This window comes from Odontesthes bonariensis, chromosome 12, assembly GCF_027942865.1.
Source record: "Odontesthes bonariensis isolate fOdoBon6 chromosome 12, fOdoBon6.hap1, whole genome shotgun sequence".
Lineage (NCBI taxonomy): Eukaryota > Metazoa > Chordata > Actinopteri > Atheriniformes > Atherinopsidae > Odontesthes > Odontesthes bonariensis.
Window position 1 is genome coordinate 27,302,548 of NC_134517.1, and position 10,572 is coordinate 27,313,119.

The 10,572-nt window shown below is 42.5% G+C and overlaps 1 protein-coding gene across 1 annotated transcript in view; it reads right to left on the reverse strand.

Annotated features, from left to right (window-relative positions):
• dars1 (aspartyl-tRNA synthetase 1) overlaps window positions 1-9,166 on the reverse strand; it is a 26,408-nt gene extending 17,242 nt beyond the window's left edge. Inside the window, exons 1-6 of the mRNA XM_075479930.1 lie at window positions 9,017-9,166; window positions 6,962-7,064; window positions 3,711-3,740; window positions 3,318-3,375; window positions 1,678-1,770; window positions 375-477 (exon numbers count right to left, since the gene is read on the reverse strand). Of these exons, the coding sequence (XP_075336045.1) occupies window positions 375-477; window positions 1,678-1,770; window positions 3,318-3,375; window positions 3,711-3,740; window positions 6,962-7,064; window positions 9,017-9,039 (410 nt within the window). The 5' untranslated portion in view covers window positions 9,040-9,166. The remainder of the gene's footprint in view (window positions 1-374; window positions 478-1,677; window positions 1,771-3,317; window positions 3,376-3,710; window positions 3,741-6,961; window positions 7,065-9,016) is intronic.
• Between the last annotated feature and the right edge of the window lie 1,406 nt (window positions 9,167-10,572).

The following is a 10,572-nucleotide window of genomic DNA, read 5'->3' on the forward strand; positions in this document are numbered from 1 at the left end:
CTAAAGCAGCGTTATTATTAGCGCTCCCCTCTCCATTCCATTTAATACAGTACATATCAATGGAAAGTTGCATTTATTGATAGGCTGCCATTTAGCTGCTAACATGACTAATGATGCTTGGCACTTAAGTATGCCTTCCTCCTCCGATCCGTGCTGCTGTATCTGCCATCTCCCCAGGAAGTGCTCCATTAAAACACCGCTGTATTCCGCCCTGTTAAAAGCCAGCTTTGGCTGTCAAGTGAAAAATGATTGATTTGCCCTCCCTCCCCCTTTACTCCGAATGTGTGAAAATGGATCAGTGGACGATTAGGGCACTGGATTTTCCCACCATTGTTTTTGCTACGTCTGACAGGAAAAACAGTCTCTGTACTCACTTTGCTGCAAACTTGACCATCTGCTTGCTGGCACGATCTCCCACTGCGACCAGTGCTTGCACGTTGAACTGCTGCTGACGCAGGACCAAGAAGCACTGCTTCCCTGGAAGCAAAGCAGCAACAATAGATAGTGCACGCTTAAGAGGTTTGTCACAGCAAAACCCTGGGCAATCTGTTTGAAGCGGAGTAAGTTTGTTGTGCAACCCCAGATGAAGAAGGTGTCCTGCAGATGCAAGGATCGGGTCGTGTCAAACATTTGTGAACAGAGCCTTGTGTTTGAAGAGCACTGTGTGGACTCAGAAGGTGTGATTGCTACCTTCCTATCAAACACGTTAACACACACACACACACCTAGGGAGAGTGTAAACAAGCAAGCCAACAAAAACTCAGAGCAACAGATAGCGGGACCACCCAGATACTTTGAAGTTTGCTGCCTGTGAGAATGAGGAGGGTGGTGGAGATAATAGCAATGCCAAAATCCCACCAACAGATGCACCTCATCCCACACCAAATCAGGATGTTGTTCTGCTCTCACGGACATCCTACAGCGAGCACAGAGAATGACTACACCAGTAAATAGGAAGTGACTCTTGACTCTGGAAGTTATCCAGAGAGGAAATGGCATAAAGACTATTATCGTTAAGGCCTCAGTTTATTTGTAATCACAGTTTTACCACAGTAGAAAAGAAACGTGAGGTGTTTCAGTAGAGAGGTGTAATAACCAGGCAAAGCTCAGTGGGTTCTTTGTATTCAAACAGAGAAGCTTCATGGCTGCCAGAAGCTGGAACCGAGAGGGGACAGGTTACCTGATCTTTCAGTTGGCAGAGACATGCCAGTTTGATAATGATATCAGAAATACCCCTGGGTTGTCAAACTGCTTGACAAGGAGAGACTGAAAAAAAAACTGCTTTGCAAGTGCACACAATCCTAAAATGTGGTTAAGTCTTATCAAATTCTACTTTTTCTGGGTATGTTTGGTGTATGATGTAACAATCAAAGCATCCATTTTTTCTTTTTTTTTTTACAGTGCTGGACAAAAAGAGAGTGATGTCACTTATTGAAACCTTAAGAAGTCCATCAATACCAAGTCAGAGTCAGCTGGCGGTGCTGTTTGATCTTTAAGTGGAAGGAGCGCGGGGGAGAAATGGCCCAAAGGCAGATGTTTAAGACTTTGTTTGAGTATAGCACATCGGGGATTAGAAGAGAGGGCATCTCATCTGGGCCGTTTGTAACGTTCACAGAGCAGAAAGTCTCTATGAGCCAAAAAAGGTGAACAAAAGGCTTGGGGGTTGGATGATCTCACCTTTGGCTCGGCTGGTGTGGACTCGAGCACGCAACCAGATCAGCTGGTCAGCTTTCTCAGGAGTAAGGTCTTGGACCCGCACCAACATCCTGTCTGGCTCACACACACACACACAAAAGTATATACAATTATTTCAAAGAACTTTCTTCCCCCATTTCCCCACTTGTGAGCCCTCATTATCTTCCCCTCGTACTCCCAAAGGCAGAGAGAAACGAGAAGAAGCATGAATGTGATTGTGTAGAAGCAAGCACAATAAAATGATCAAATTACAGGCATGCCTAATAAATAAGACACACTAGGAGGCCTGCTGAAAGCTGTCTAAATCTCAGCTATTCTCTTTGGGCTCTATGACAAATTGACTTTAGTTTCACCTGTATCACTCTGAGGCGTGCTTACTTCTTATTATCAGCAGGCAGGAGAGGCAGACACAGAGGCTACACTGGAGAAAACAGAGCCGCCCCTTTGGCAGGGTACTCTCTGTCAACCCACATGAAAGAGCTCAAAGTTCGCCCCCCCCCCCCTTCCCATCCCTGTGGCTGAGCTTGGCATGCAGGTAAGGGAGGCCCCACTTTGTCTGCTGCCACTGGAGCTGAAAGAGCAACGCGACAGATGGACGACATCAACAGGTCCGTCTGCTGCCTTACTCATCGGGGAGTTCTAAAACATCACTAGTTAGAGCAATTATCCCTGACATCTGTGAATTTATGACGAAAGGTAACAACAAAAGCATCTTTCGTGATGTTAATCACTCGTAATCGTGTTGAATCTGTACTTTTGACAGCTAGACCATGGATATCTCCCAGGTTGCGCTGGAAATAAGTCTTAACTAAATGTACAAATGCAGGCTCAACCTGTTTTTTACAACAACCACTTGAAACCATGTGTGACATTATTGAAATTGTTGACGTACCGTTTTCTCATGTCTGAAAGCAATACGAGGATAGTGTGCAGCTTAGATGTGATCTCCCGGGGTGATCTTCAACTTTATCACCATACCATGTCACCCAACGTGTTTTTTTTTGTTATGTTTTTTAAAACACTGGCCCCATTAAATATTTCACTACGGTAATCCATCAACTTATTGGATACATTTCTGAATAACAAATACATACAAATAAAAAGACACTGCAGTGTGTTTCAGCAAAGACGACAACGTCTTGCAAGCAACACATGATTGACAGGAAGCCGAGCGTACTGCAGTATGCAGATAAGACATAGACTTGAAATCTGACTTGAAATGACGTGACAAGAAAAACCACGAAAATGATTCCAGTCTTTGCGTTTGCTGCCTGCGCTGTATCGTCTCTCTCGGTTAATCTGTTTTTCACACTTTGTGATAAGGAATAACTACATTCTTCTGAAATGCAGTTTTCCTTCAGTTGGAAGCTTTTCAGTGGAGAAGACATCAAATAGCAGGCGGACACACATACACGTTAAAAAAAAATTGACTAAGTCCAGTGTGATGCTTTGAGACATGACCAAAGTGTTACTTCATGTAGGTCTATGGATATGAAAATACAGACAAATTGAATTCCCTTTGTTTGAATTAACACAGAGTTCATTTTCATTACCCCATTACTCTTTTTTCCAGTTATGAGTGTGTGGGTGGGCTTGTGAATGAGGGTCACTGCCATACTAACCCAGCTTTTGTTGCGACTGAACCATAACTGACGCACCATATCGGTCCTTGGCAAAGTCCTTTGAGAATGGAAAAAAAAAAAAGCAAAGCACATCTATTACCACATACACAACAGCTCTCTCCTGTTTTCAAGGCAAGTTCTGCTGCTTTGATTTCACCAGTTTCAGACGTCTGTCTGTCTACTACACCTGAGATAAGGGACAAACCGAAAAGATAACGGACTTATCACAATCTTAGGAAAAAAGCTGTAGAGCAGAAAAATAGTAATGCAGAGTCACGCATGCAGGTAACCGAGTACAAATTGTTCTAACAGTGTGAAGGCAGTCTGAGACTCAAAGGAAAACAGGGAGCTGGTCTGAGAGGAAGAGTGCTGTGATCTGTTGGGGATACTTACGTCTTCCTCTGTGCTTTGTTGTTCAGCCGCCTAAAACACAAGAAGGCGACAGAGATGTTATGGGGTGTTGCAAATAGATAGTCCTCTTGTTATATCCAGGCCATTAAATCCAAAAGCAAAAACTGATTCAAAACATCCCTCTTCAAATGGAGACACGTTTTGCTACAACAGTTTTGTAAATTATTTATTTATTTATTTTTTAAATCTGGTCTTATCTGGGATTTGAATGAAATCAATAAATCACAACTCAGTACAAGAGCCAAGCCTTAGATCCCTCGAATGCCCAGCTCTTCTACACATTCCTCCAGCACATCACAGACAATGAGTAATGGCAGCAGGAGATATTGCTATGGAACAGAAACGGTGTAAGTGGACAGATATTCTTTATCAATGCACTGACTTGTAGGCAAATGACTCCCAGAGTGTGATGAGATCGAGTCTTGGCAATGCTACAGTTCCATTTTCTATGCAAATTGATATTGGTGTGGGGAAATGGTTGGTGGCAGTGGACTGGAATCACCCATCCTTGATATGATAATCCAGTCACATGATGGATGATATTGCAGCCTATGATCAAATGGATATGGACTAGCTATAGCTATAAAGCGACTGAGCCACATCGGTCCCACAAAAGTGACAAGTGTTTGTAGAATAAGTGCAGAGCTGAAACTAACACTCACTCAATAAACATTCAACTCAGCTTTCAGGTCTTCCCCGAGGCATTGCTCACTATACCACACTGATGTCGGCAGCAGGAGTCAGTGGAGCTGACAACCACAGCACCTGCTTCTTCCATGAAACAATCCTGACTGGATGAATTCAGCTGGAAGACTTTATGCTGATTTCACCCCTCAAAGCCACCTGATGACAGGGTGTCAAAGTACAAGACTCCTTTTAATATAGACTCCTGTACTATGCAGATTTCAAAGTAAGGTTATACCCATTGAAAATATTTTGTTCAATTTCACTGCTTTGATCAGTGAAGGTGCAGCAGGAAGATAAATAGTGAGGGTGAGCAGGACTGAAATCTAAGTTCTCCTCAGAAAAACTGAACGAGATCTCATATAAGATGAAACGGGTAGCAACCAAATGCCACGAATCCAAATTTGTTTAGCGTAAAACTATTTCACGTTCTCCATGAGCCACCACAAAACACATAATTGCAAAGCAAATGGAAGGCCTGTTACTGTGAAAACCGACATTAGCGTTATGAAAGGCTAACTGAATATATAGAAACACAAACTGTCACATGAAAACGGCAAGTGCATTCCTACTCTGACCTGTAAAATTAGAATTTTGGCAAGTCATATGCATGTCTTAAAAGGTCCGTTCATGCTCGCACTATTTTCTTAGCGGTGGCGGAGTAATATCAACGAACATCCAGGACAAAATGTCAAATAAAACACGACAGAAGCAACTTTTCGCAACGAAATTTGATATGGATTACCAATGCACACCAGTAACCACTCCGGTGAGTTGATGATTTTGAAAACGGACGTTTATGGTGCTTTTACGGACCTTTTAAGACATGCATATGACTTGCCATTCTGAAGCAGGTTGAGATGAATCAAAATTAGGCAAATACCGGAGACAGTAGTAAACATCAAAAAAGCGGTGAGGGGGGTTCTAAAACATTGCAGACGACTCAGAAAAGAGGCTTAATGTTGAAAATACCGGAGTTCCCCTTTAACTGAATTAAAAAATGAAAATTATCCAAATACTGCAGCAGTATCATTAATGACAGTGTTCCTGCTCTTCATTGTTTTCTTCTCCACTTTCGTTGTTGTAGAGTAGTGGTAACCTTCATGTGGGCAGCACCCACCTCTGTGATGGAGAAAACTGCAACGACTGGCGCATCGATTTGCGCCACTATATATTGCGGGCACGAAATCGTGACGTCATCAAAACCGCTCACGCTAGCAGACGCGGCAACCATGCTAGAGCCTTTAGGAGGTGAAAGGTGGACCCCGTTAAAGGGCTGGTCTCCAGACTTACCTTTTTAATAGTAGCTCGGAATATTTTCAGTTAGAAGCACCAGTTTTACAAGCGAATAGTTGGGGGGAAAAAATAATATCCCTTAATATTATTATTACCTCTTGTGCAAAATTTAGTAGCACCACTTAAATCGACTTTGATGCTACATAAATTTTTTTTCCATACTGACTGCAGACACATTGGTAAGAAACACTGATGTGCACTTTTATTTTGAATGAAAAACCACACGTGTGAAGTCTTTGAGTATTATTATGCTACACTGGCAACAGCTCCTCATGCTTTGATGAGTAGAATGAAACAGTGCTCAGCCTGCAGATCTGTGTGCTTTCATTAAGGATTTAAAAAAAAAAAAAACCTTTAATTTCTTTAGTAAATTATGTCCACAACATCTCTTAACGCAAAAGTTACACACTAAGTGTAATCTCAACTGTGTGGAATGGTTGTAACGTTATGTTAAAGGTAGAGTAGGAGATCCTGGATTTTGAGTCCAGCGAAGCTGCATTTTGAAAATACACAGGTAAAAAGTCCCAACCCTTTTCTTCACTTTCCCCCCGAAGGCACGCCTCTAGAGTACATGAACGCGCACGAGCACGAAGGTGCACGAGCGCTGTTCTGACAGCAAGCATCGATCGTTGCCGTATTTAGTATTTAGTATATGATAACTATACGTTTAATAATGCTAGGTGCTAGCCAAGCTGGCTCTAGTTTAGCTTCCTGCCAAGCTTCTGGGCACATAATTCGTTCACGGAGCAGCGTGCGCGCACAGAGGGAAGAAGGGGGAGGGAGGAGCAGGTTGCAGTTTGATAGACGGTATCAGAATCCAATCATTGTGAACGGTCCGTTCACAATGATTGGATACTGTTTTTCCTAGATTGTACGTTCTAGAGGCCACTAAAACTTTTCATATTTGTGTCAAAACTTTTAATTAATTGGTTGCAATGGGGGTGTGAAGAGTATTTCAAGCAATATGTAAAAAAACGTTCCAGAAAAAGATCCCCTACCCCACCTTTAACTGCATGCACTCTCAGTCAAGAAAAAAATAGCACTTTGTTTGGGTCAAAATAAACACAGCCAAACTGACAGGAATACTTGAACAATGGACACTTTTGCCCCCCTGTCAGCTTACCAACCCTGCTGGGCCAACAATGCCCACCAGAACAGCACGTCACAGTCTTAGCCAGCTGTAAAAGGGGTGGCGGATGTGAGACATCAAAATAGAGGTTTGGGAAAAAAAACAAAAAAACAGCACGACTGACCAGCTTGGCTTGTTTCTCAGCTTTCTTTGCAGCTTTCTCTGCTTCCTTCTGCTGTTTCTTCAGGCCTTTCTTTGACTGAGCCTGCTGCTCCTCCTCCGTCGCACTGAAACAGGAGGAAACACACAACATAAACATGAAAGACTCCCTATTTCTTCTGCATCCCACGAGGAAGTAGTTGACCGCCTGGGAAAATGAATTCTGAGCCATCACCACCTTCAGCTTTTAAGTCTGCACTACCTTTAATCCTATTGATCTTTTAAACAAAACGACTGCAGGATGAAAGAATGGGTGAGAGTTTGGGTAGCAGATAAAACTGAGATGTCAGAAAGAAAGATTAGCTAAATAAACACTACGCTTTGAGTGAACGTCAGCCTGAGAGACAAACTAATGCTCTAACACAGTTTGTGGAGGTTGCAGATTATCAAATTATGATAACATTTTATCTAAAAATGTAGGCGTCTTTATTTGCTACATAAAGCAGACACAATGAACAATGTTGGTACTGAAAAGCATGTGGCATTTGCCAAAAATTGTGACAGCAACAGGGTAGTGGATAAATACAACTCCATGCTCCTTTGGTTCTAAAAAGAATAGGGTCACAATACAGCACACAAGACAAGAATGTATTTAATTAAAAATCATGTCTTTGGAACTGAATGGAAATGGTTTAAGCTGCTCCACATTGGCGATGAGTCTGTGAAGGTGATAAGCCTTTAGATTTGGTCAAAGAGAATAAGGCGGTAAAAGCTGAAGCAGTAATAAACCAGCATGGCATAGACCAACTATATTTAACAGGCTGAACTTTGCACTTACGTATTTATTGCTACAGTTATGTGCTTAGATTGCAGGTGAATGAATAAGCACTGTTTGGCTTCCAAAACACCAGGTGTCTCAACCTGAAGGAAGCCCGTGAGGACTGTGGGTTAGGGTTAGCCTGCCCCTGTTTAGTAAAAGGAAATAACAAGGACCAAAGGACAACTATGAATAGAAATAGAGCCTAAACAAGAACCAAAATCAAAACATATTATCATTTCCAGGGGAGGACTTCAGACCACAATAGCACTTCCTCTACTGCCAAAGGTGAGGCTGACACCACTTTCCCAACAACCAAGTCAGTCCAACTAGTACACAAAAGCAACTAATTCAGCGCAGACAAATGATCATGTGTCGCAAAGTGAAGCCTGCTCTTACTGCACCTGTCAGTTAACTATGTCCAGATGGCACATGCCCAGGAGATGCAGCAAGGGACAGTTGTTACACTTTGACAGACATTATTGATATATGGTTCAAATTTGTGATATCCCAAAGGGTGGGAACAGTCGAACATAAAACAAAATGGCACAAGTCCATGTTCAAGGTTCAGAAATCTGAAATCCACAAAGTCATCAGAACGACTGAAAGCTCTTTCCACTCAAGTGCATTTCAATGCAACCAGTGCAGGCGTACTTTTTAGATTTTGGACACATATTTCACTAGGGGGGTGTGATATATCTTTGCTACATCCCATTTAGGGGACAATGTTTTACTATATCAAAGCTGGTCTGTGCTGCGCCTGGCAGTCTGAACCCAAACATGAACAGTTAATGTTCGTTTTTTTTTTTACAGTATGGTTGAGTTGTGAATCACAACGTATTAGTTATCTTGGTCCCCTTTCACTGATTGCATTGTCCGGATTAAGCTAATATCATTAAAACCTATGTAACACATCAAAGCCACGTTTAACTGTAAACGTGGCTCATGACAGGAGGAGAAATTGAAAGGATCTGTCGGGAATGTGCACTGACAAAATCCCTCAAGTTAAGCTTCCCAGACCGAAAGTGAATTGTTGTCTTTTGACTGATGCATCTTGTGGTTTGTGGTATATTTCTAACTTTTCACACGTGCTTTCCACACGGTTTGAACATAAAAACATATTCAATTCAACTGTCAGATGATGCAATCTGCGGCATGTAAAAGCAATGCATGCTAGCTGCTATCAGTGCTAGCACCGTTCAGAAGTGGACGTCCCGGTGCAGCTATGACACACTGCAGACACAACTTTGACACCATTCTTACCCCTGGACTCCCTCCTTCGTCATGTCGAGCTGTATTCTTGAAAAACTGGGAAAATGGGTTTTGTTTTTCTCAGCTGTCTGCAGGGTAGACGAACCGTATCAGCTGTTCATAGCATGGACACGAACAGGAAGGACCTGTTTTGTCGAAGCACGAACTACCGGATGCTTGGAATTCCGGCTAGAAACGATGTACAGACTGTAGTTCCGACTGAATTATATTTGTCCGGCAGCTGGACAGAGTAGACAAAACAAGCCAACTGTAAAAACATGAAGGGAAATTGCATTGGAGGTGTGCTCAGGAAATGCATATCGCTCCAAAACTGAGGGTGTTCTGCCATTTCAGAACAAAATTAGATACTCTTCCATTAATTCTGGAAATAAAATGGAAAATTTAACAAGTGAATTGGAATCAATTATAGAGTCTCTCGTAATGACAGATGATAATACATGTCATAAAACTAATGACAATTTACAAGGCTTTTCCTTTATGTATTTTTGTGAGAATTTCACTGTCTTCAATGAAACATTTTATCTAAAGATGTCTATCTATCTGTCTGTCTGCCTGTCCTCACATATTTTTTTTACAAAAGTTGGTGTGATCTATATCAAGCTCAGGAACGCCATTTCAGACCAGGGCGGCAAAGCGTGGCGGAACGGAAGCGATTTTCACCGGCGGAGGTGAAAATACATGGAAACAGATCTGTCCTTGCACACCGACGCGGCGGTAGTCGGGCGGTAGCGGCGCGGAGACGCCTCCGTCCCGCGCTGCTTTTGGAAAATAGAACTCGAGCGGAATTTGGACGGCAGCGGCCGGCGGCGGCCGGCGGTGTCCCGTTGAAATGAATGGGGAATGCGGCCAGGGCTGGAGCAGAATTACCGCGGCCGCGGACTGTCCGGTGTGAAAAGCCAAGTTGAACACACCGCCTGATAACCGGCGTAAGACTGCCGTGGTTTCGCTGCCGCCACGCCACGCTCTGGTCTGAAATCGGCCTACGCCGGTTATCAGGCGGTGTGTTCAACACGCCACGCTCTGGTCTGAAATCGGCCTTACTATAGGGATATTTTCTTGTTCTGTGTTTTGTGAGTTTTGGGTAATGACAGAGCCTCAGTTACTCACGTTGCTAGGCATTATCATATGTTACTTACCCAATGATATTACTGTCTAATTTTTTACTGTTAATGTCATCGGTTCAACTCTAGGTTGTGCTCTAAAGAATCTTGTTTTGATTATCTTACATACTGAAAAATCTTCAGATCTATATTATACTCATGATTATTATAAGAGTGGCTAAGTACATGATGAAATAGTCACATTTTGATCTCATCATCAAAAAAATTAGCATAGCCCATCAAAGACAAATAAAAACAACAATACCAATAAAAACAAATAACATGAACTCAAGTGGCCACCATGTGTGGGGGGATTTACAACCACATGAACAATAAAAGTGTGAAATTACTTTGACACCTTTGGTTGAGTGCACCAAGTGCATCCAGGTATCCATTGACCTTTGCAGAAATGGTTAGGCACAGCAAGTGATGGTGGTTTGAATACAG